Here is a 24,710-nt window from a genome sequence, read left to right as displayed (position 1 = left end):
TATTATAAATACTTCTGCATATTTTAAATACAATAAAAATTTAGATATTTTTATAAATATTAAATTTGGTATTTTATATATAAATAATATTTTATTAAAAATAATTTTTTAAAATAATATTTTAAATATTTTTTTGTAAATATAAATATCAAAAACTTTTTAACAAATATAATATCAAACCAAACTTAGTACTTAAAAAAAAATCATATAGCTAACTATAGGCCAAGCTCAAGTTATTTAACTATTTTACATATCTAACCTATTAAAGATGAAGCTTGGCCTAGATTAGTCTATTTTTACACTTACGTATAAAAAAATATATATGCTCTGTTGACAAAACTTTGCAAACATTAAATTTTTGTTAAACCTATTAAAAAAATATTTGAAAAACAAATAGACATCAGCCAAAAGTTATTTTATTTTTCATTCATTAATTATTTCTAAAATAAATAAATAATATTAGATATAATAAATAATTATAAATATTATATACATATAATTATAGATGTTAAGTTAAATAAAACCTAGCATTATCATAAAAAAATCACTTAAATTTTTTTAAATACACCCCCTAATCTAAATATAAAAATAGCTTTCCATTATTTATAACATTTTTATTGATTTGTGACCATATTTTGTTATAAAATATAAAAATAATAACAAATTAAACATCTTTTGAAAATTAACTCTTTTAGCTTGAAGACAAAAATTCTATATATGAAACGATAAATCTACAATTTCAGGCGCTTCTTAATTTTATTAGGCACTCATAGAGAATATGATGCTTGCCAAACCAAAAGTTTCATTAATAATGGAGAAGTACAACCATACAAAGAGGCTTGGTTCCTTTCCCTATCTTCGGAAGGTGTAGAAGATCACACATAACTAAATATATGAGAATTAACTTTTTTGTTTTGGGTAAAGAAATCATGAGTCCATTGTGTGTGCTTATGTAATTTAAGCAAGAAATCTATATATATGGGACTTTGATAGCTACATTGATTTTGCCACAGATAATGTTGCTCCCAGAACACTGGTGCCTTTTAATTATTTCTTTCTCCAATTCTTTATTTTATTTTAGAACTCTATGTACTTTCTTTTTTCGAATATAATAACTTGATGAACCTAATATAAGTAGGCTAATATAATTAGGTAACGTCTTGTAATGGGGGCACCTCTTTATTGGTAATATATAATTCAGATAATAAGATATCCCCAAAAAAATTGTAACTCTAATAATATATACTGATGAATAATAATTATGTTACATATACACTACAAATCCGCAATTAAATTAACTATTTATGTAAAATAATACATATTAAAATATATGCACAAATATATAGTGATCGTTTTTTTAATAGTATTTTTAATTAAAAAATAATTATATTAAGATTGTTTTGTTATTGGTTAAGTATAATCTAGTATGTTATGAAATTGTTTATTTTAAAAATTTAAGTAGCTATATAAATAAAAGTACAATAATATAATTATTTATCTAATACGTTCTTTACATAAAAATTACTTGCGTGAACTTTATATGGATTTTTTTCTTTTTTTTTAATTTATTTTATTCTAATTTTTTTGGAACAACAAATATTAAATCCTAAGCATTTTTGTCGTGTGATACCATCTTATCAAATAATCAACCACTTATCTTAGAAGTAGTTTCCTTACATGTGTTTTTTTTTATATTTAGAGACAGGAACAGTAGGACTATCATTTCTCCGAGTTTTATAATGAGCAATTTTATAGAGCAAATATTATTAATATCTATATTTATATAAGTTTCGGACATAAAAAATATATAATTTATATTTATATATTTATCAGATTTTATACACATAAATTAATATATTTTATATTTATATTTTTTAAAATTTACATATATAAATTAATAAAATTTATTTATTAAAAATAATTTAATATTTATACTAATTAAATGATAACAAAAAATATTAAAAAATTTTAGTCCAAAAATTGTTGTTTTATATATATAGAAAGAGATTATAACATATATTAACAAGATAATATTAGAAGATTTACATACTTTTGTTTAGAATTTGAACAGTGAAATATGAATAAATAACTATTTGTATTTATGAAAAAAATGAAAACATTGATATATACATTTACATTAAATCAAAATTAAATTTGTATTTATGTAAAATGTATTTTGTGTGACAAAAGTACTCTATATTTAGAAAATTGAAGTGTCACATAAAATATTTTTGTTACACAAAAAACATCTTATTAATATTTTCATCTTTTATAAATACAAATAGTCATTTATTCATTCAGTGAAGTATTAGCTTATTAGGGCATTAAATGAGACAAAGCAACCACTTTTGATGCTTAGCCAGAAGCACGTACGAACTTTCCTTCATTATCTCACACTGCACCCTTCCCTTCTTATAAATTACACTCCCCCAAATCAAAGTTCTAATCCCAAAACACAGACACACTCTCTTAGCTTTCTCTCTCTCTCTTTCTCTCTTTATACATGGATCTCATCACTTTACTAACCCTCCTTCCAGCATTGTACTTGTGTTTCCTGATCTGGAACTTGTTCGATCAGAAAAGGGACCAAGAGTGCTACATATTAGACTACCAATGTTACAAACCTTCTGATGATAGAAAGCTAGGCACAGAGTTCTGCGGCAGAGTCATCAAAAGATCCCAATCCTTGGGCCTTGATGAGTACAAGTTCCTCCTCAAAGCCATTGTTAGCTCCGGCATTGGTGAGCAAACTTACGCTCCAAGAAACGTCTTCGACGGCCGCGAATCCAACCCTACCCTTACCGACGGTACAGACACACTAAGACGTCTTCTGTTACTTAAATTATTAAATAACTAACAAGTTAAACTAATTTTTATTCTAATTGACATATATTAAAGTGACTAACTAATTACAATTGAGTCTGTATATATTTACAGGTATTGCGGAAATGGAGGAGTTTTTCAACGATAGCATTGAAAAATTGTTGTCGAGGACAGGTGTAAACCCATCGGAGATTGATGTGTTGGTTGTTAATATTTCAATGCTGGCGGTTCTTCCTTCTTTGTCCTCCAGAATCATCAACAAGTACAAGCTAAGGCATGATATCAAGGTCTACAACCTCACCGGTATGGGGTGTAGTGCTAGTCTTATTTCTCTGGACATTGTAAAGAACATTTTCAAGTCGCAGAGGAATAAGCTAGCACTCTTGGTAACTTCAGAGAGCTTGAGTCCAAATTGGTATTCAGGTAACGAGAGATCAATGATTCTAGCTAACTGCTTGTTTCGCTGCGGCGGTTGCGCGATTTTGCTGACGAACAAGAGGACATTGAAGCACAAATCAATGTTCAAATTGAAGTGTTTGGTGAGAACTCATCATGGAGCTAGAGATGAAGCTTATGGTTGTTGCATTCAAAAGGAAGATGAACAGGGTAGACTTGGTTTTCACCTTGGGAAAACCCTCCCAAAAGCAGCAACAAGAGCTTTCATTGACAATTTGAGGGTAATTTCACCCAAGATTCTTCCAACAAGGGAATTACTAAGATTCTTTGTTGTATACCTAATAAAGAAAATCACAATGTTGGGAAAAAGTAACAATTATAACACTCTCAAGGCTAGTTCTGGAGTTATCACAACGACGAAATCGCCGTTGAATTTTAAGACCGGTGTGGATCATTTCTGTATCCACACCGGAGGTAAAGCCGTTATAGACGGAATAGGAATAAGTTTGGATCTGGCTGAGTATGACCTCGAACCGGCGCGGATGACTCTGCACCGGTTCGGGAACACCTCAGCCAGTAGCCTTTGGTATGTTCTAGGGTACATGGAGGCAAAGAAGAGGCTGAGAAAAGGTGAGAGGGTGTTCATGATAAGCTTTGGTGCTGGCTTTAAATGCAATAGCTGTTTGTGGGAAGTGATGAGAGATCTCAAAGGTGATCAAGAAAATGTGTGGGCCGATTGCATTGATAACTACCCACCAAAATCATTGTCTAACCCTTTCATGGAGAAGTATAGTTGGATCAATGATGTTGAGGATGAAAGCACCGCTGAGATCCCTGATTTTCTCAAGTAAGCTCATCAATCATTACAAGCTTTTATTAATTTATTTTCATATTCGGTTAGAATTGTAATCATAGGTGTATTTATTTTGTATCATACATCGTATGACTCTTGTTAACACTTCCAACGTTCATATTGGTAAATATGTGAGTGGATTCGATGTATGATACAAAATGAATATTTTATATATTTAATTTTTCGATGTATTTTTAAAGAAAGGACAAATTAAAGGATGGGGGGCGCTTTTTTTTTTTTTTTACTTTAGATTATTTTTTCACAAGCATTGATGTTAATGTGTATTTTTTAGTAAAATTTAATGTAAACTATATACTTGCTATTGTTTAATTATATATTTCTCTCTCAAGGAATGGTGGTTATAAATCCAGAAGAAGGAAAGTGGTGTTGTGTTGCTTCTATATATACATTAGAAGGGTATATACTATATATATATTCCTCTCCCCCTCTCCTTCCCTCCCTCCCTTTTCTTTATCTAGTTTTTGTTTGTTAGTATTTAATGTGTTTGTTTTGGGCATGTGACAACAAGAAAAAGAGAAAGAAAAATTAAAATAACAAGAGAAAAGACAAATAAATTTCTGATTTTTTTTAAGTTGAAGACACATAAATTTTTAGTTAACTAAAAATATAAAAATATTTTTTATTTTTTAAAATATGAAATATTTAAGTTTTTCCGTCTAAAATATACAAAGATAAATTGATCTTCTGAAGAAATTTAAATGTCTTGCATTTTAAAAAATGAGAAATATTTTTAGTTTTTGATATTTTTAATTAGTCAATGACTTGTTTATCTTCGAGATAAAAAGTGATAGATGTATTTGTCGTTTACTCAAATAATAATAAAAAAATAAATTAAACCATTAAAATATTTTATATAGTCTTTCAATCATATTTGTCTTTTAGATAACGATTTACATATTTAATATAAAAAATAATTATTTTTACTAACATGACATTACATCATTTAATATATATATAAATTTGTTTTAAATTAAAAGGCATCAAAATTAAATTATTGCCAACATTAAATAAGCCTCTACCATCCTACATATATACGAATAAGGATTAAATTTCTAACATATGAAATTAGGGAAAACTCAGGTGCAAGTCGACTTCATGTAAAGTTGATAGTTGAGAGTTGTTAGATGAAAATTTAGTCAAATCAATCAAATCATCTAACGGCTCTCAAGTATCAACTTTATGTAAAGTTGACTGCACCTGAGTTTCCACCGTAAAATTATGGTGAGTGAATTGAAGAATGGGCAGAGAGGAGATGGAGTTGGAGAGAATTGGGCCACAGGGTTGATGATGAATTTGCCTTTTATTCACAAGCACCATCAGAGGGGTTATGAAAGATTCACATACATGTGACAACAACACATATACATAAACATATAAATGGACCACCACCACCTTCAGCGCCAAAACAGGCCTCACCACTAGACGAGCATTCAATTTCTAACACTGTATCATAATTAATTTTACCGTGTACTACTCTTATAATTATTATCTTTTTTAAAAAAAAAATTCAAATGTATAGTACTAATGTACTATAGTTCAATTTGATGAAATTTCATCTCATATTAAACTTGAATCAATAAATTTTTTAGAAATCAACTGTTTTTAACTGGAAGATACAATTGAAATAAAGGTATCTTTTATAAATTTTTGGATTAAACTCTCTTAAAGTGAAAAAAATAAGAGATTAATTATTCTTAGATCAAGACACTGAGATGCGATTCACACATGATAGATATTATAAATTTAATTATAATTAGTCTTTTACTTTATATTTTTTTATTTTAAAGTTATTTTCCAAAACTTTTTTAAAAGTATATTAAGTATATAAAAAAATTATTCATATAAAATATATATTAAAAAATAAAATATATATCGAAAATAAATCAAACATCACATATATTTATACGATTAATAATTTTTTATTTTTATATGTATATTTTTTCAGTTGATGTTGTTGGTGGTGGTGGAAATTTGTTGACTTTAAAGTGGATATAGCATGAACAAACATGCGATATTTTATACAAGCAGACAATAATTTTACATCAAAGTACGTATTGCGTAAATAACATGTATAGGTGAGCCTAATTAATTATGCGTCAACAAATTAAATAGTAAATAGTATACTATATTAATGACATTCGATTTTTTTAGAAAACCTACTTTTTAAAAAAAAAAACAACAACAACAATCAATCAACAAAATAATAAACTTGTCAAACAGTAATGGTGAAAATAGTTACAAAAAAAAATATTAACTAAAAAAAGTTGATAATCTTTTCTCAATTACATATATATATATATATATATATATATATATATATATATATATATATATATATATATATATATATATATATACGTTCCACAGTCCTACTAATTAGTATGAAAGAATATTATCGCTAATTAATGAAAGTTAGCACAGGTGGTTAAATGTTCGTTCGAAACAAGTGAATAGTTATTCGTAATTGTTGTAAAGGATTCTTTCTAGAAGATCTATAACTATTTTCATTAACATCAATATTTTAGAATTAGTATAATTTATTATTTTTTAATCAGTAATTAACTAGCAGTATTTAAAAGTATTGGTTAAAAACATAATGCTAGACTTTCGACTAAAAATGGTGATTTCTTGACAAAAAAATGTTAGCCGATATAAATTAAATTTGTTGATCCTTAAACGTTTTTTTTCCCTAAATGTTTGAAAAGTATGTACTGATATCAAAATTTTTTGTTTTTCTTTAAAAAAATATTATGATTTATTCTGAAAAAAGGAAAAAAAATAGAAAGAAAAACATAAAAAAACTTCGATGTATTTATTTTTATAAAAAATTAATAATTAAAAATTATTAGATAATAAATTAATAGTTAAGTTTATTTGTTTATTTTTATTTTTATTTTAAGTTTTTATGACGTGAAGAATAGTTAGTTAATCAGAGCAGTTAGGTACGTAGCATTAACACGATATTGGCTTTCTCAAACTCATTGATCCAGCTAGCTTTGTAAAGCACGGAATGCATGGCACTATTTTTTTATTTTTTTTAAGAGAAAGTATAGGGAGCCAATAGCTTAAGCGTACAATGCTTACAATGGAGGTTTAGGAAGTATTAGAGATATAATCATTAGTGTTATATTGTCCTATCAGGTTACGCTTTTGGGATGAGTGTTTCATGATATGATATTAGAGTTTTAGATTTGGAAGGTTAGGAGTTCGATCCTTGGTGAATCTCTGGTTTTATGACTGAGATGTTTATTTATCCGTATGGGTGATGTTCATTTTATTCATGAACCAAAGATTTAGCCCGTTGTACACATTGTCCACTTAGGCCATTGGCTCCCTAGCACTATCCTTTTATTAATTATATGAAGTATTTAAATATTTTTTGTAATATGTATGATTTATAAACTCATTTTAAGAATAATAAGTTGGACATGTTGATACATAATTTAAAAATATTCGACAAATAATCTTTTATTTTTTATTAAAACGTAATTGAATACAACAGAGACATGTGTCAAACAAATATCGATAAATTTTATTTTAAAATATGTCCCACATACAAACATAGTAACTTAGAGAAATGTCCATGCTTCATAAATTAAACAATGGAAAAGTATGAAAAACTAATGAAATATTTATATAATGTGTACAATGGAGGTTTAGAGAGTATTAGAGATATAACCATTAGTCTTACATTTTTTTATTAGTTGAAACTTTTGGAATGAGTGGTATCATGACATGTTATTAGAGCTCTAGATTCGAAAGGTCAATGGTTCGATCTTTTGGTGAACCTGAAAATCAGTTTAAACTTTTGGGAAGATATTTATTATCCCTAATACTCGGATGGTTATTCTAGATAGTATAAGAGATGTTCATTTTATAATTTATATAGCTCATTGTACCCATTGTACAAAACTCTAAAACAATTTGTTAAATTAGTTGGGGGGTACAGTGATGAATAATTATGGTTATTATTGTTGGCCTGATTAAAAGTGGAAACTATTAAGAGATTGTCAGTCTCTCACTTACCATAGTAATATCTTCTATTTTTATCTACGATTTAATTTACAGTTTTAAAGACAAAATAAGATATACTACTTAGAAAATGATATAAAAAGTAAAATAAAAATATTATATATATACTAAAAATAATTACCAAATTATTTATTATATATTTGTATATAAATATATTTTTTAATTTATTTTTAATATATATTTTATACTAATAAATAGTTTAATAATTATTTTTTTGTATATATATATAACACAATTAAAATCAGAAACATAAAAATTAATATTTTTTATATCTTATTAGTAATATGCTAAATATAATCTAAAATAAATTATAAAAAATCTAATTTTTTTAATTTTCTTTCTCGTATAAAATTTAAATAAAAAATATAATTACAAAAAATTAATTATAATAAAAAAAGCTTTTGTTAATGTCTTTATTTTTTATTATGAATAAAATATAAAATATATTAATTTAATATTTTAAAAATATTATTTTTATTTATCAATTTGTATCTCACTAATTCTAAACAAACAAAGCTTATAAGATGGAAAATAAATAAAAAGATAGAAAAAGTAAATATAAGGTATTAAAGTTTGAATGAAGGATCAATGATACATATATATATTTGTGGTATGTATATGACAACACGTACACGCAGAAAGCGTGAAGAAAAGGGAAAATAATAAAGAAAAAGAAGCACAATAATGAAGAATAGTAGCACCTGTTAAAAAGTGTTAATCATTAAAGTAGAGAGCAATGAAGATGAAAGATGAGGCATGATGAGTTGCCTAAATGAAATGATTCAGCATCTGCACAATAAATGTATGCAAAAGAAAGCTCTCAGGGGAGTTAGTTGGCCAAACACAACACAGACTAATTAAAGTGAATGTGATGCTAATTAAAGGGGTCTATTGGAATTTGGTGAGGATAGGTATTTACTACTCGGGTTGGTTTTAGTTTGGAGAAGAATGAAATTTAAACCGATTAAATTTTAATTGATTTTTGTTAGTTTCAATTTAAATATTATTGCGAGTAAACCTGAATTTATTAAAGGTTTAATTATTTTGTTAATTCCTATAGTTTTACGAAATTTTTAATTAGGTTCTTATATTTTTTTCTTTTAATTAGTTCCTGTACTAATTTTATTTTTTCAATTAAGTCTCTTTTAGCAATAATTGACTTAATTTTATAGGGACCCAACAGAAAAAAAATGGTGCAAAAACTTAAATAAAAAGAAAAAAAAGTGTAAGAATCCAATTAAAAAAGAATTTGGTGCAAGGACTTAATTAAAAAGAAAAAAATTACAAAAACCTAATTAAAAATTTCGCAAAACTATAGGAACCAACATAGTAATTAAACCTTGATTAATGTTGGGTTGAAATCGGTCCGAATAATCAAGTATCTGATTATATATTGTAACAAATCCTTAAATAGAGTTCAGTACCGCGACGAATTAATCCTTGATCTGTCGGGTGGTGAGAAACCAAAAAATAATCGAGTATCTGATTAAAATAAAATTAAAAAAATATAAACAATATATAATAATAAATAAAATAAAAAGTAAATACATCATCAAAATTATGCTTAAATAGATATTATAATTTGTATTAAAAAAATAATCTTATATATATTATTATATATTTTTTAAAATTAATATAAATCTAATTATTAAAGCCACATTTAATCGAATATATATCATCTAATTATACTTGATTACCTATTAAATATATAACCAATATAATTGGTTTGGGCTAGTTTATCGTTTCAATTACCCGTAACCGTGACCATCCTAAATATATTAAACATATATCATATATATATATAATATAATATTAACATCCAATTCATATCATACACATGCCTCCATCATTATTATTACTAATATATTGTTCCTGAATTATTCGCCGAATGTTTAGCTGGGAGAGTACTACTTCAACGATTCTACTCCTCTCCCTTCCATTATTGGTTGTTGTGTTTGATTTTTATACGGCAAAAATTCAGGTGACTCATGGTTGAGAGCTGTTAGACGAAAATTTAGTTAAATCAATTAAATTATCGAACGGTTTTCAATTATCAACTTTATGTGAAGTCGACTGCACATAAATTTTTATCTTTTTATATTGTTTGATGATAAATTAACTCCGCCTATGTTACACTTGCGGTACATAGCCGGTCCCAAACCCGGATAAAGGAGGAGGGTTGTGTTAGGTCTTCGGCAACCAACGTAAAAATATAGCCGAACCCCCCATGACATGAATCAAAGACATTATTGCGCTAAAGCTAGGTCGTTACCCGGAAGTAACGCGCCGTATGGCTCGAGTACGGTGTCAAAGCAAGAGCCGCTGCATCGGTGCCCGGATGTAGTGTTAAATGAGCAAGGGTTCTCGCGTTTTCGTGAACGGACGAGGGTAAATAAGCTAGTTCACAAAGGAAAAGGTAAAGGTCGAAGTGACAAAAGGTTGAGATTTGGGACATGGAACATAGGCACTCTAACAGGAAAGTCCATGGAGGTGGTGGACACCATGACAAGGAGGAAGATTAACATTATGTGCCTACAAGAAACGAAATGGGTTGGTGCAAAGGCTAGGGAGTTGGATTCTTCTGGTTTCAAACTTTGGTATACAGGAAAGGTGAAGAATAGGAATGGAGTTGGAATAATTGTGGATAAGCAGTGGAAGAAGGACGTAGTTGATGTCAAGAGGGTGGGAGATCGGATCATCTCTATCAAACTTGTGGTGGAGGGAGGTGCTTTCCATGTGATTAGCGCCTATGCACCGCAAGTGGGTTCGGACGAACAACACAAGATAAGGTTTTGGGAGGATCTAGAGAGTTTGGTTCAAGGCATACCTTTGGGAGATAAGATTTTCTTAGGAGGAGATTTAAATGGCCATGTTGGGAGAGAAGTGACTGGATATGGGAGTATTCACGGAGGCCATGGTTTCGGGGTGATCAATGCCGAGGGTAAAACTATTTTGGACTTTTCCTCAACTTTTGATCTTCTCATCGCAAATACATGTTTTAAAAAAAGAGACGAACATCTTATAACCTATAAGAGTGGCATGACAAGCTCTCAAATCGACTTCTTCTTGTTGAGGAGAGTCGACCGGAAATTTTGCATTAACTGTAAAATTATCCCGGGAGAGAGTTTGACAACATAACATAGGGTGCTCGTCATGGATTTTCGCGTTGAGCAAAAGTTGAGGAAAAGACATCATACGAAGAACCCAAGGACGAGGTGGTGGCGGATGAAAGGTGAGGAACAAAGAAGCTTCCTAAGACGGGTAGGAGAAGAGGCAAAGTGGGATGGGAATGGAAGCGCGGAAGAGATGTGGAGGGAGATGACAGAAGTTATTAGAAGAACAGCAAAAGAAAGTTTTGGTGAATCTAAAGGAATAGGACCAAGAGACAAGGAGTCCTGGTGGTGGAATGCGAGTATACAAGAAAAGATAAAGATAAAAAGAGAATGCTTTAAAGAGTGGTCTTTATGTCGCAATGCAGATAACTGGGAAAAATATAAGGCGGCTAAGAAAGAGACAAAAGTGGCTGTAAGTGAAGCAAGAACAAGAGCATATGAGGGTCTCTACCAGTCTTTGGGCACGAAAGAAGGAGAAAAAGGTATATATAGAATTGCAAAGAGCCGGGAAAGAAGAACGAGAGATTTGGATCAGGTTAAGTGCATAAAGGATAAGGATGGAGAGGTGTTGGCTCAAAAGGAGAAGATTAATGAAAGGTGGAAGAGCTACTTCTACGAGTTATTTAATGAGGGACAGAAGACTCTTCCGAGCCTTGGTCGATTATGCACAAGGGAAGAAGATCAAAACTTTGACTACTATCGAAGGATTCGAGACTTCGAGGTAAAAGAGGCTCTAAAGCAGATGAAAAATGGCAGGGCAGTAGGACCTGATAATATCCCGATTGAGGTTTGGAAGGGTCTTGGAGGAAAAGGCATCAACTGGTTAACCAAGCTTTTTAATGAGATTTTAAGGTCAAAGAAGATGCCTGATGAGTGGAGAAAGAGTACCTTGGTACCTATCTACAAGAATAAGGGGGATATACAAAGTTGCGGAAATTATAGAGGGATTAAACTTATGAGTCATACTATGAAGTTATGGGAAAGGGTGATAGAACGGAGGTTGAGAAAAGAGACACAAGTAACAGAGAACCAATTTGGATTTATGCCAGGCAGATCTACAACTGAAGCGATATACCTATTAAGAAGGATGATGGAGAGGTATCGTAGTAATAAAAGGGATCTACACATGGTGTTTATTGATTTGGAAAAAGCGTATGATAGGGTACCAAGGGAGGTCTTATGGAAGGTTTTAGAAAAGAGGAGAGTAAGGATCGCATATATTCGGGCAATTAAAGACATGTATGATGGGGCCACAACTAGTGTGAAGACTCAAGGTGGTGTGACAGAGGAATTCCCTATTGGTATAGGATTACACCAGGGATCATCCTTAAGTCCATACCTTTTCACATTAGTCTTAGAAGTACTCACAGAGCACATCCAAGAGCCTGTGCCATGGTGCATGCTTTTTGCCGATGATATCGTCCTTATGGGAGAGTCAAGGGAAGACCTAAATAAGAAGTTGGAGTTATGGAGAGAAGCTCTAGAAGTGTATGGTCTGCGCATAAGCCGTAGCAAGACGGAATATATGGAATGTAAGTTCAGTCTGAGAAGGGAAAACTCCAATATAGAGGTGAAAATTGGAGAGAACACCCTACGAAAAGTTAAAAGTTTTAAGTATCTTGGGTGCATCATACAGGATAATGGAGAGATTGAACATGATGTAAATCATAGGATCCAAGCAGGTTGGTCAAAATGGCGGAGTGCATCTGGTTTTATATGCGACAAAAAAGTGCCTTTAAAACTTAAAGGTAAATTCTATCGCACCGCTATAAGACCGGCTATGCTGTATGGTACGGAGTGTTGGGCGGCTAAAGGGGAGCACGAACATAAGCTGAGTGTGGCAGAGATGAAGATGTTGAGATGGATGAGTGGTCATACGCGATTGGATAAAATAAGGAATGAAGATATAAGGGAGAGAGTTGGAGTAGCACCTATTGTGGAAAAGATGGTTGAATCGCGTCTCAGGTGGTTTGGACATGTGAGAAGAAGACCGGTAGAACATCCAGTCAGGAGGGTGGATGAGATGGAAGATGGACAAAGGGCGAAAGACAGAGGAAGACCTAAGAAGACCATCCATGAGGTGGTCAAACGAGATCTACATGTAAACGGTCTCTCTGTAGACATGATACATGACAGAGCACAATGACGTCGTTTGATTCATGTAGCCGACCCCACTTAGTGGGACAAGGCTTTAGTAGTATTGTTTGATGATAAATTATTTATAAAAATTTAATTTATTTTATTCATAATAGTCCAAAATGTAATTATAAAAAATGTAATTATGAAAAATAAATATTAGGTTTTGTAACTTTTGTTACTATTTTTTATATATTTTTTATAAAAAATATAAAATACATTAATTTAATATTTCAAAACCTAATATTTAATTTCTGCTCATATCTTGTCAAACCTAGTGTGTATATCCATATACAATAATAATATAATAGTCAAACATAATTTATTGTATCTGAAAACAAACGCGTATACAATTACAAGAGTCAAACATCATGTGAAAAACATACAGCTGAAAATTAAAGAACTAGCTACTAGCTAGTAGTCAAGCTTTGCTATATATATATATATATATATATATATATATATATTGGAAGTAAAGCTATAAATTATGAATGAATTCATTTCAAAAACATTTGGAGAATGGTAAAAGTCAAACAGAAAACTACCTTATAGAGTTATAGTCAAATTTAAGGGAACATGAAGAAACAATTGCTAATAAATTGTACGTTCAGCTATATATTATTCATTTTTTATTTTTCAGAAAAATCACTAATCAAACAACTAGCACAATGCTCAACCTGAAAAATAGACCACATCTTCATTATTGAACAACAATTCTAACTGAACATATATTAATTATATAAAAGTCCATACTAGTAGTTCTAACCTGTATATTATTATTATTATTATTATTATTATTATTATTATTATTAATCTCGTTAGATAATCAATTAGAATACTAATTAACTCGTTGAAAAAATATATCCCAAATTTAATAAAAAAAATCCAAACTCATCAAAGTTGTTGAAAATAATATTCAAAATTTAACAAAAGAAAATCTAAAATTATTGTACAAAAATTTTTAAAAATGATCTCAAAAAAAAGAAGAAAGATAAAAGAAGTGAGAAGACGTGTTTTTTTAGCATACAAAAACTTCTAAAAAGGTGATCCAAAGAAAAAGAAGAGAAATAAAAGAAATAGTAACACGTGTGTTTTTTTAGTATAAAACTAATTTTTCAAATTTAAAAATCAATTTAAAAAAAAATTAGCTGCTTAACTATATATATATAAAATTGGTTCCTTAGACTTTTTAGCTATTATTATTAGCATATTGTTAGGCATGCACTTAATTCATTTTTGTTTGCTTTGGTATATATGAATCAATAATGAATAATGTGGGTAGACTTCAAAATGCACCTATCCAAGATAATCACGGAAAAACCCATGCTACTTTGTGGGCGAATTAAGGATTAAGGATATGCTACAATAATATCAACAGTTATATATGTTAACATCAATAAACATCTTCACAACTCAAGAAAATGAAAGGCTGTTCCCAAAGAAATTAAAGTCAATGATATTAAAACAATGAAAGGACGACAATGACAATCAAAATGTATCAGACAAACTTGCATTATTGTTTAATTAAGCGCCTCTTGTTGCCAGAATAAAGGTCAATCGATTTAATGCATGCATTTTTGTTAAGTAAAAAGATTGCGTAATCACCATTTATACTCGCTCATGCATTATCACTCCAATAAATAGTTATTCTATACCTAACCAAAGCTTAATTACACTCTATTCATGATTATGAGTATACATATTGTATAATAGAATCTAATTTTCAAACTCGTATATCACTTTCATGGTGATCTATTTGCATGTGGCATTAAAAAACATGTTCTTCTTCATCGATAGTATCATTTAAGTGGGTGATGTTTTCATTTATCTAAAAAGTGCAGCATATGTTAATGTATGAGGCCAGGGTTTCTATTATAGATGTGTAAACTGTAAAGACTAAAGAGCATAAGAAGATTCCAAACTCATTTTGACGTGAACCGTATATAATACTTCCACCATTTAATTACTTAATTATCAAATTAAAATAGTTCCATTTATATGGTATTTAATTATATTTTAAACTAAAAATAAGAAAGGAAAATATATTTTGTTTGAATAATATTAGTTAAAAAAATGCTTTTCGTATGATTAAATTACTAAAAGAAAGTGCAAAATAATTCTTTATATTCTTAAGTATATTTTTTGTTGTTGTCCATATTCTTAAAACATTTATTTTTTTAAAAAAATATTATTCGTACACTAAAATCAGCTATCAATGTATTTAAATATAAATACATGTATGATTTAATTTATTTTTAATGTTTATTTGTATTATAACATGTATTTTATACTAGTGGCTGATTTTGGTAACTAATTTTAATGTACACGTAATATAATTTTTTTCTTTTCATAATATCCTTTCATCCAACAGGATAAAGACTAATTCATCCAAAAAAATCAAAACATATATCAAATAATAACATATTACACTCTAATCATATGTATTTAAAAAAGACACATTGGACAAACTTATTTTCATGGCCTTTCCATCTAACATATATAGATGCTCCTTCATTAAGCCCAATTAGCAAATAGGAAGCCCAGTAATAGAGGCCCAATAAGAAGCCCATTGTATACATGAGGCGCAAGCGCAAAAGCCCAATCAACGTCAGTCGAATTCTGAATGTGCCAACCACATGTCCAAAAAAAAAAACGTGAAAGCCAATATCTTTCAAGTTTCAACGAAGAGCACGACACACACACAGTAACACAGAAACGGAAAATGAAAAATAAATCAGAAAAACGACACCAACAGAAACTCTAACTTGAACTCTGTGACTCACTGAGTTCGTTCGTTCGGAATCGTTAACCGTTGTACCTGCCATGGAGAATGAGAACAGCAACGAAACAACGAGTAGCAGCAGCAGCAGCATCGTGGATCCTCTTTCCTTCAAGCTTCTTGTTTCGTGTCCCTCTCCTCTCTCACCATCACAGGTTCTCTCTCTCTCTCTCTGAAACAAACCATCGAAACTCTAAAGCAATGTGCCTCACTTGGATCCTTTTCTCATTAAGGTCTCTGCTTCATTCAGCGCCGATTACGACCGGGTCCCTCACCCTGACACCGTCTTGGAGAACACCATCTCTCAGGTCCATCACACACTCTTCTTTATTTTGATTTGATTCCTTGTATGATTGTTATCGCTTTTCGGTTGTGTAGATATGGGAGCAGAGAGCTCAGAATAACAAGTCACTCTTCAATGGAAACAAGTTCAGGGTATGTTTTAGGGTATAGACTATAGATCAGGTCACACGTCGAATGGATGCTATGCTAATTGTTAAGTGTAGTAATTTTGGGCATATAGTTACATGAATTCGCCAATTAGCTGACATATTGCATACTAATTCATAATTTATATGTGTACTAGAATGCCATAACTATACTTTTCATATAAATTATTTTACATTTTGGCTTGCTGCGTATCCATATTGGAACGTATTGTGTTTCATGTAACTATGATTTTGAGGACTTATTTATGTGGTTTGTGGTTTTTTTTTTCTGGACTGTTCCTAACAGAGTGTGAATTGCAGTATGGAGGGTATGAATTGAAAGATGGAGGTGGATCCAATCATGAACCTCATTTGTGCCTCCATCTAGGTTTGACAGATTATAGGTCTCTTCTCAATGCCCCCTCTTTTGTATGTTACATTCTTAATTAGCATGGTTAGTGATTAATAAACTAAATAGTTCTGTAATAAACTTTCTTGATGTTGATCTGCATTTGCTTCAGTGACATATTAACATTACCTTTTTAACTAGCCTGATTCAATCTTCATAGATTGTTAGCGAAGAGTAAACAAATGATGTGTGAATGTGGTGAATTAGTTATGCAAGGGCATAAAAGCGGTATTGAACTGAAAAAGCATGTGAATGATGTATTTGCAGCAAATACAATGCATTCTGTGTTTGTTTGACACCACTTCAAGTGGAGTTTAATCTTAATGCTATTGTTTCTTTGTATTTCTATTTCAACTCTACTTCCCCCCCTTTCTTGTAACTATTGGCTAAACTGCTTTCAGGACTTTTGTGGGAACAAACTTAAGTCCTCTGTGGGAAAGGTTTCTGGTTCCATCAGAAGGTAATCATTACAGTTAGTACTAGTTTATCATGGAGACGCTGCTATATCTAACTTCCGAGCTGAAGATGCATCATGTTAATGTCCAGTAATCTATAGGGAAGGAAGCAAGTAGATGAAGGTTGAGTTAGTGTTTTAAAATATGATCTCTCCCTAGTTAGCCAGAATTCCTTACAATTAGTGTTCAAACATGTTGTCTCTGCCTAAGGATTAGATTAGATGTAATCAAAGGCTTTATTTTCCTCTGTGCCTCTTCCTTCTTCACTTCTTATCTTTCAAATCAAAATTAATCAATTTGTCTTAACCTAAGTTGTCACATCTTTCTTTTCCATCAGATGATCCTATTCTTTGTCAGCATACCTCCAGTCCGCTAGGAAATGGTGCAGTGGTAGAGACAATAGACAAGAAGATAATTGTTTTACAACGGAGTAACAATGTTGGTGAATTTCCTGGTCATTTTGTATTTCCCGGAGGCCATCCTGAGGTATATAGTAGTGAAATGGAAATCTTTAGTTTTCTGTACTAGTAGAGCAGTGGTAAATTTCTTCTCAGCGCGATAATTATGAAACCAGAAGTTAGTTCTGAAACTAGTTTTTGATTTGTTTCTCATATTATTTCCTTTTGTTCATGTAATCATTTTATTCGTATGTAATCATTATTGATTAGGAGCCAATAACTCATCCTAAATTATGAAAAATTCAGACACATCTGTCCTTGATGCACATGGCTTTACATGGTTCTCTTTCTTAATGATTCACAGCCTCAAGAAATTGGTATAACTTCCCATCAACATGGCAAGGAATCAGTCAACAATGAAGTTTCACGGGAGATGTTTGACAGCATAGTTCGGGAAGTTGTTGAAGAAATTGGAGTGCCAGCCTCATCCCTTGTAAGTTTCATATGTACTTCGATATAATTATGAACACAAATATATAGCTTTTTTCTTTTGAGTGAGTGAACTTTAGGGATTGAATAGCTTGAAAGACTAAGTATCCAATTTATATCTTTCGACCGCCATGTAGAGCATTCCAGCTTTTATTGGCATATCTCGCAGGGACTTGAATGTGAGACCGGCTGCATTTTTCTTTATCAGATGCAATCTTGATTCGGAGGAAGTTCAGAAGCTTTATTCTAATGCACAAGATGGCTATGAATCAACTCAGCTTTATGCTGTCTCAGTGGTAAATCTAAAGCTTGTTTTAAGCTGTGTTGCCATGAATTCCACTCATGATAATTATGTGACTTCTCTTTTTCACAATTTCGGTGTTGCCATTTAACTTTAAGAGCATTTAGTCTAATGCATTGAAAACTATGACACAGCTACTTGATTGGTGTTGAATTGAATACTCAGATGATATTTCAAAGCTTATCATTTAAATTATTGTTGCCAAATTTTTAACATTTGAAAACTTCGACACTTTACAACCAACCTTGAAGCCAAATTCATTACTCTTGGCTTGTTTTGATGGATAGTTAATTAATTCTAGACTTCTAGTTTCTTGCTTAACCTTGAAGCTAGCATTCATTCACTGATTATTATTGTATTTGTTAGGTTGAGTTAGAAAGCATGACTTCTAGGATGCCTGGCTGTCATCGCGGCGGATTTGCTCTCTACAAATTGATGGTTGAAGCTGCCAACACTACTTGATCAAAGTTTTTGAGCACTTACAGTTTATAAAGCATGTGGTTGAATCAAGATGGCTTCTCAAGTGTATTTCTTGAGTAAGTTGAAGTTGGTATTGCTGAGTTAAAGCTACCTTAGTGCAGTAGTGCACCCCAAAAAGAAAAACTGCATAATTTAACCAAGCTCAATTCGTTCAGCATAATTTTATACAGATTTTGTATTCTTGCCGAAATAATAAAAGCCAATCGAATTTTGTATCTATGTACACCGAATACAAAAATGCTGTGTTCATATCCCAGTGTATATACCTAAAATTTTGATTGAGAATACTGTAATAATCCTTGCCTTCATCACCACTGAGTGACATCAATATATTTGAAAATAATATTTAATACATGACTTCTCATATCTCAATTTGGAGCATATTTAATATGCATTTTGAAAAAATGTATAATTTATAATGCTTAAAAGTTATATAAAAAAAAAACAAACAAAATAGTTGCATAAGTTTATAGAATACATATAAAATGTTCTTTAAAAACATACACAAGTATTTTATGGATTTTCACTTGGTGTAAGGAAGAACCTACATATGGAACTAGGCTAGGGTGGATGTGGCTTCTCAAATCCAACAAAGTTCACTTTTCAGTATAAGAGTTCAAATGTCTCTGTTAAATTTATTATGTAACTCACCTAATAATTTTGTAATTATGCCTCGGATAAATTCAAATTCTCCCCGTGATATGATCATTGATTCTTATGAATAGGTATGCTAAATATTGTAAGATTCTCAGCATTATTTCCACCGCATGCAAAATCAGTGTTTCTTTCACGTGGGTGGCTGGATGCTGTATATACCACTTCACCTATGAAGTAAACATAATTTGAAATAGCATTCTTCTAGCACCGTATTAACGGTAATATTAGAGAAACAAAAAATAATATATCTAAACAATCTAAATTTATTTTATTTAATATTTATTTATTATATAACGTATTAAATAATGCAAAAAATAATAAATTTAGGTTTTTTTTGTTAATATTTTTTTGTTATCAAATATTTTTGTTAACTTAAACCATATATTATTATTAATTCATATTCAGTACCTGCTCAATAATTGTTGGAGTCAATGGTCAACAACCGGAAACATAAATAAAGTATTATCTCATAGTAATTAGGGTTTAATTAGTATGTACTTTACACATGTTAAATCATTAGTTATAAAAGTTTCTATAAGAAAGGTCATAAACTTTAAATTTTTAGCCTTTTTGTTATATATTTATTAAAATAAAAATTAATTTTTTTACTAATAATAATAATAATAATCTTAATAAGATATATTAGCAGTCACCAAAAAAAATATATATATATTAGCTAACTAATTAATGCACCGTGCTTAGTATTCTATAATATGAAGATGCAGATTGCAGAAATCAGAATGCTATTTTCTGAAATGTGAAATGGGAGTGAGTGAGTGAGTGACAGCATTCTCTAAACTTTATTCAGGCCCCAACGACCAATGGATGAGCATATAAATTGGAAATTAGTTGAATCATAACGCGCAATCCATGTTGCACGTGCACTGATTATATTGTATTATTGACTACACTTGTTTTTACATTTACAGGCTTTTAATTATTTGATGAGCATATCTGTAATAAACTTTTTATATTTTTATAAATTTAATTTGATGGTTTGAGAGTGTAAAAATAATTTATAGAATTGTTTAAGAATAAATTATCATTTATATCTATAAAAGATAAAGACGCTAACAAATGTATCCATATAAGAATAAAACGACAGAAGATGACTTATGTGTGTCAAAAAATATTCTAACAGACCAATTGCATAACCAACGTCTGGATACTTTTGGCACACGAAAATCATCTTTCGTGATTACAATTGTCGTTTTATTTTTATATGGATACATTTGTTATATGTACAAATGGTAATTTATTTATTGTTTAATAACATCTATATTTTTTTATGACTATTAACGCGACCAATAAAAAATTATTTTTATTAATATAAATATTTGTAATTAAATGTGCGTGTAGAATTTTTTTACACTGATAATGACCAAAATTAAAATTATATTTTTATTTAGTCATATATGGCCACACATTTCAATTAAAGTTTTCATCCATGATTTAAACAATAGTGATAATTAAGGATAAAAACAAACAAAATCTGTAACAAGAATTTTTCTCTTACCCACCAGTTGTTTGTCTTGCATATAGTTGCTTGTTTTAGTGTTTTATGCATTATTCATTATTTTTTAACTAAGTTTTCCAATTTCCACAGAATAATAATAATAATAAAAGTGTTTATTCGGCGGTTTCGTTTGGATGCTTCTTGCGCAGCATGTCATGTCCATGTGGGCTTACTTAGCTCTTTTTTGTTCTTTTGGCTAAATAATTTTATAGCAATTATTTACTATTAAGTAACCAATAATATACATAGTTGTCTTCGCCGCCCAAAGCAAAATATACAACTTGGTCATCTTTAATTTCTTTCCCTTTTTGTCCATTGCATGCTCCTAAAATGTCGTTTATATTGAACCTCGTTGGTGGCGAATGGACTAAAACGACCTCAATAATTTTTTGCGTATTAGATATATTATTTTTTTATAAATTTTATAAATATATAATATATTTAGATATATAAAAATATATTTTAATATATAATATTTAAAAAAATAAGTGTAATTTTTGTTTTAAAATTAATAAATATAAAACATATAAATATATATATAAAAATATTTTTATTTATTATGATTAACTATTTTGTAACATTATTTTTAATTATTTTATATTACTTAAAAATAATTAAGTTATTGTTAAAAAATTAAAAACATTGTAATAGTTAATTTTTTAAAAATATATTATTTTATAATATAAATTTTTATCCGAATATTTGTAAACATGTATTTTGTTTAAAATATTATATATAATACATAAAAATATTATTTTTTTATTTTTTCACATTTTTAAACAAATAATTTAAAAAAATTTATTTATACTCTTAAAAAATAGAAACAGAAAATAAACAAAATTATTTTTACTTTTCTAAATATAAATAAAAAATTATGGAATGACATGAAAATTATATAATTATATATAATTTTATTTTCGTGAATTTTTTTTTACATGAAATTGATGTTTCAGCTATTATTACAAAGTAAAATCCGAAAAAGTAAAACTAATTATTTTTATTTTTCACACAATAATCGATGTTATTTTAACAACGTGGTTGTTTACAAAAAAAGGAACTTATACAAAAATGTTTTTATTTAAAAATAATAACTAAAATATTAAAGCCAACGATGTATAGTTCAAACGGCATAGTTTTTCTATATACTTATATAAAGGTCGCGTTTGAGGTAAGTCCTATTGTGATTCAATGTTATCATACTATCAATTATACTAATAAATCAGATTTTATTTTTCAATTATTCTCACTTGGATGTATTCATTCTCAATGTTATCATACTATCAATTATACTAATAAATCAGATTTTATTTTTCAATTATTCTCACTTTGATGTATTCGATTTTAATATTATACTCACTATTTGTTTGTAGATTCAATTATGTCCCTAGAAAAGTGAATTATGTAAATGTTATAGGAATTAGTTTAAACTTTTGATTAGCTATTTTTTGGAATGGATGATTGATTCTATCCCAGACATTTGTATTCTAACTTCAAGAAGAGATTTTTAAAATTCAAACTAAAGCGTTCATGATGTGTAATTGACGGCAGGATAACATTGAATCACTTTTACAAACGTTAGGGATACAAATAAGACGATTTAAACGTTAGGGACACAAATAGGATTTACCCCAAACGTTGGGATAAAAATAATACTTTACTCTAATAATAATAATAATTAAAATATTAATATATATTATATTAATAATTAAAATAAATATATTAAATTATCTAATAATTTGTTTTATACAATGATGAATATTATTAGTAATTACTAGTTAGTACTATTGTTTTGCATATTTGCGAGTGAATGGAAATACTAGTGTGTGAAAGTCTCTAAAGTTGGATTTTATTTGACTTAATTTCTACTCCTTATTATTGGCAATAATAGCCTAATATTACATTTACACGATGATATTATTCAACATGATTACCCTTTTTGAAAGAATTTCCTTGTGTTTATAATTAAACTTAACATATTATCAAGCCCGGGGCTGTGATACACGTTTACCATGTACTTCGTCACTGAAATAATTGACCACTATTTGATGGAAATAGCACAACTCTCCCTTTGTTTTAAATCTAATTGAAATGTCAACTATTATAATTGGAGTGTTGAAATTTGTTTATGAACATAAATTGATGGCACAAAAGAATGGTGGAAAATTTCTTCGATGAAAATGACAGAGTTTGGCTTATATGTAATTTTGTGTGTTTTTATTTTGCATCTTATCTCATTGTGGGGTAGTGCTTATTAAGACTATTTAATTTGATATTTGTAATATTTATTTGGATTCTGTTAGGGAGATAATAGATTATTTGTACAATGTATACAATGAGCTATTGAGTTACAAAATGAACATTCTCCATCCGAATACTAAGGATAATAAACATCTCGAAAAATTAAATTAATTTTGGAGTTTATTAAAGATCAAACTCTTGACCTTTTAGATGTAGCGCTCTAATACCATATCATGATACCACTCATCTCAAAAGTTTCAGCTGATAAAAAAAAGTAACATTAATGATTATATCTCTAATACTCCATAAACCTCTATTATACACATTGTATTCCATTCACTCTTCGTACTTTCCTTATTTAAAATGGTAGTAATTTCAGTTACCCGCACAAAACCACTTGAAATCAAATGAAAATAATAATACTAAATTACTAATTGGTTTTGACCCTTAACCATTTACAGCTTTGGATGTTTGTATCTTATTATTGGTTGGTGGTAGCCACACGTATTCGTGGTTTCATACTTATTTATTCATTATAAAAAATTACGGTTATTACTAACAGCACAAGCCCATATATAACCAAACTTAGAACAATTAAAAGGTGTTAAAAAATTTACCAAAAAAAAAGGTGTTAAAAAATAGCTAAATCCTCTATTTACTACTTTTCAGCTTTTTCTTTTGTAAATAAGAACTCAACACTCAAGTAGAACAATATAAACAAATATAAAAACAATAAAAAAATATAACAACTTCTATGTCATTTTCGACATAACCATCAACAACAACATGTCAAGCTATTTCATAGAGACTAGACTTCTATCAATATGATTGCACGATTGTCCTTTAAACCATGTATACTTTTGGTCATTTAGTGCTAAATCAAACAATTCCATATCATTCACCCATGTCTTGAATTCTGTCGCAGACGCTAATAAAGTAGTCGCTCCTTTCCTTTCCTCCCGGTCACAATCCTGCAATATAACTCAATTCTTTCCACATGGATAGTTTCTCAGCTCTATCTTGCGGTCCAGACACTAAGCAAATAGCACAATAAAAGTTATCTTTTACCACAACTCCTTCAATGCACATCCATCTATCCTTTTTATAGCAATTATAAAATTTGAAAGCCTTTTCATCCCACATTAGCAACAACCCCCCAGAAGTCCCAGTAGAACTTACAAACTCC

The 24,710-nt window shown here is 29.5% G+C and overlaps 2 protein-coding genes across 3 annotated transcripts; both read left to right on the top strand.

Moving 5' to 3' along the window:
* The first annotated feature begins 2,303 nt into the window (after positions 1 to 2,303).
* On the top strand, positions 2,304 to 4,445 carry LOC112786871 (3-ketoacyl-CoA synthase 12). Its single transcript, XM_025830245.3, has 2 exons — positions 2,304 to 2,807; positions 2,938 to 4,445. The coding sequence occupies exons 1-2, from the start codon at positions 2,504 to 2,506 to the stop codon at positions 4,068 to 4,070; spliced, it is 1,437 nt and encodes a 478-aa protein (XP_025686030.1). The 5' UTR covers positions 2,304 to 2,503; the 3' UTR covers positions 4,071 to 4,445.
* An 11,614-nt stretch (positions 4,446 to 16,059) lies between these two features.
* On the top strand, positions 16,060 to 19,465 carry LOC112786844 (nudix hydrolase 9). 2 transcript variants are annotated; one of them, XM_025830227.2, is made up of 9 exons: positions 16,060 to 16,308; positions 16,404 to 16,461; positions 16,532 to 16,588; positions 16,903 to 16,985; positions 17,392 to 17,450; positions 17,783 to 17,931; positions 18,208 to 18,336; positions 18,470 to 18,628; positions 19,000 to 19,465. In XM_025830227.2, exons 1-9 carry the CDS (start codon positions 16,205 to 16,207, stop codon positions 19,093 to 19,095), a joined length of 894 nt encoding a protein of 297 aa, XP_025686012.1. In that variant the 5' UTR covers positions 16,060 to 16,204; the 3' UTR covers positions 19,096 to 19,465. The 2 variants fall into 2 exon arrangements, with proteins under 2 accessions (XP_025686012.1, XP_025686004.1); XM_025830219.3 differs by having other exon boundaries at positions 16,067 to 16,308; positions 16,387 to 16,461.
* Positions 19,466 to 24,710: the final 5,245 nt, after the last annotated feature.

This window comes from Arachis hypogaea, chromosome 3 (genome assembly GCF_003086295.3).
Source record: "Arachis hypogaea cultivar Tifrunner chromosome 3, arahy.Tifrunner.gnm2.J5K5, whole genome shotgun sequence".
NCBI lineage: Eukaryota > Viridiplantae > Streptophyta > Magnoliopsida > Fabales > Fabaceae > Arachis > Arachis hypogaea.
This window is presented reverse-complemented; position numbering and strand designations above follow the sequence as displayed.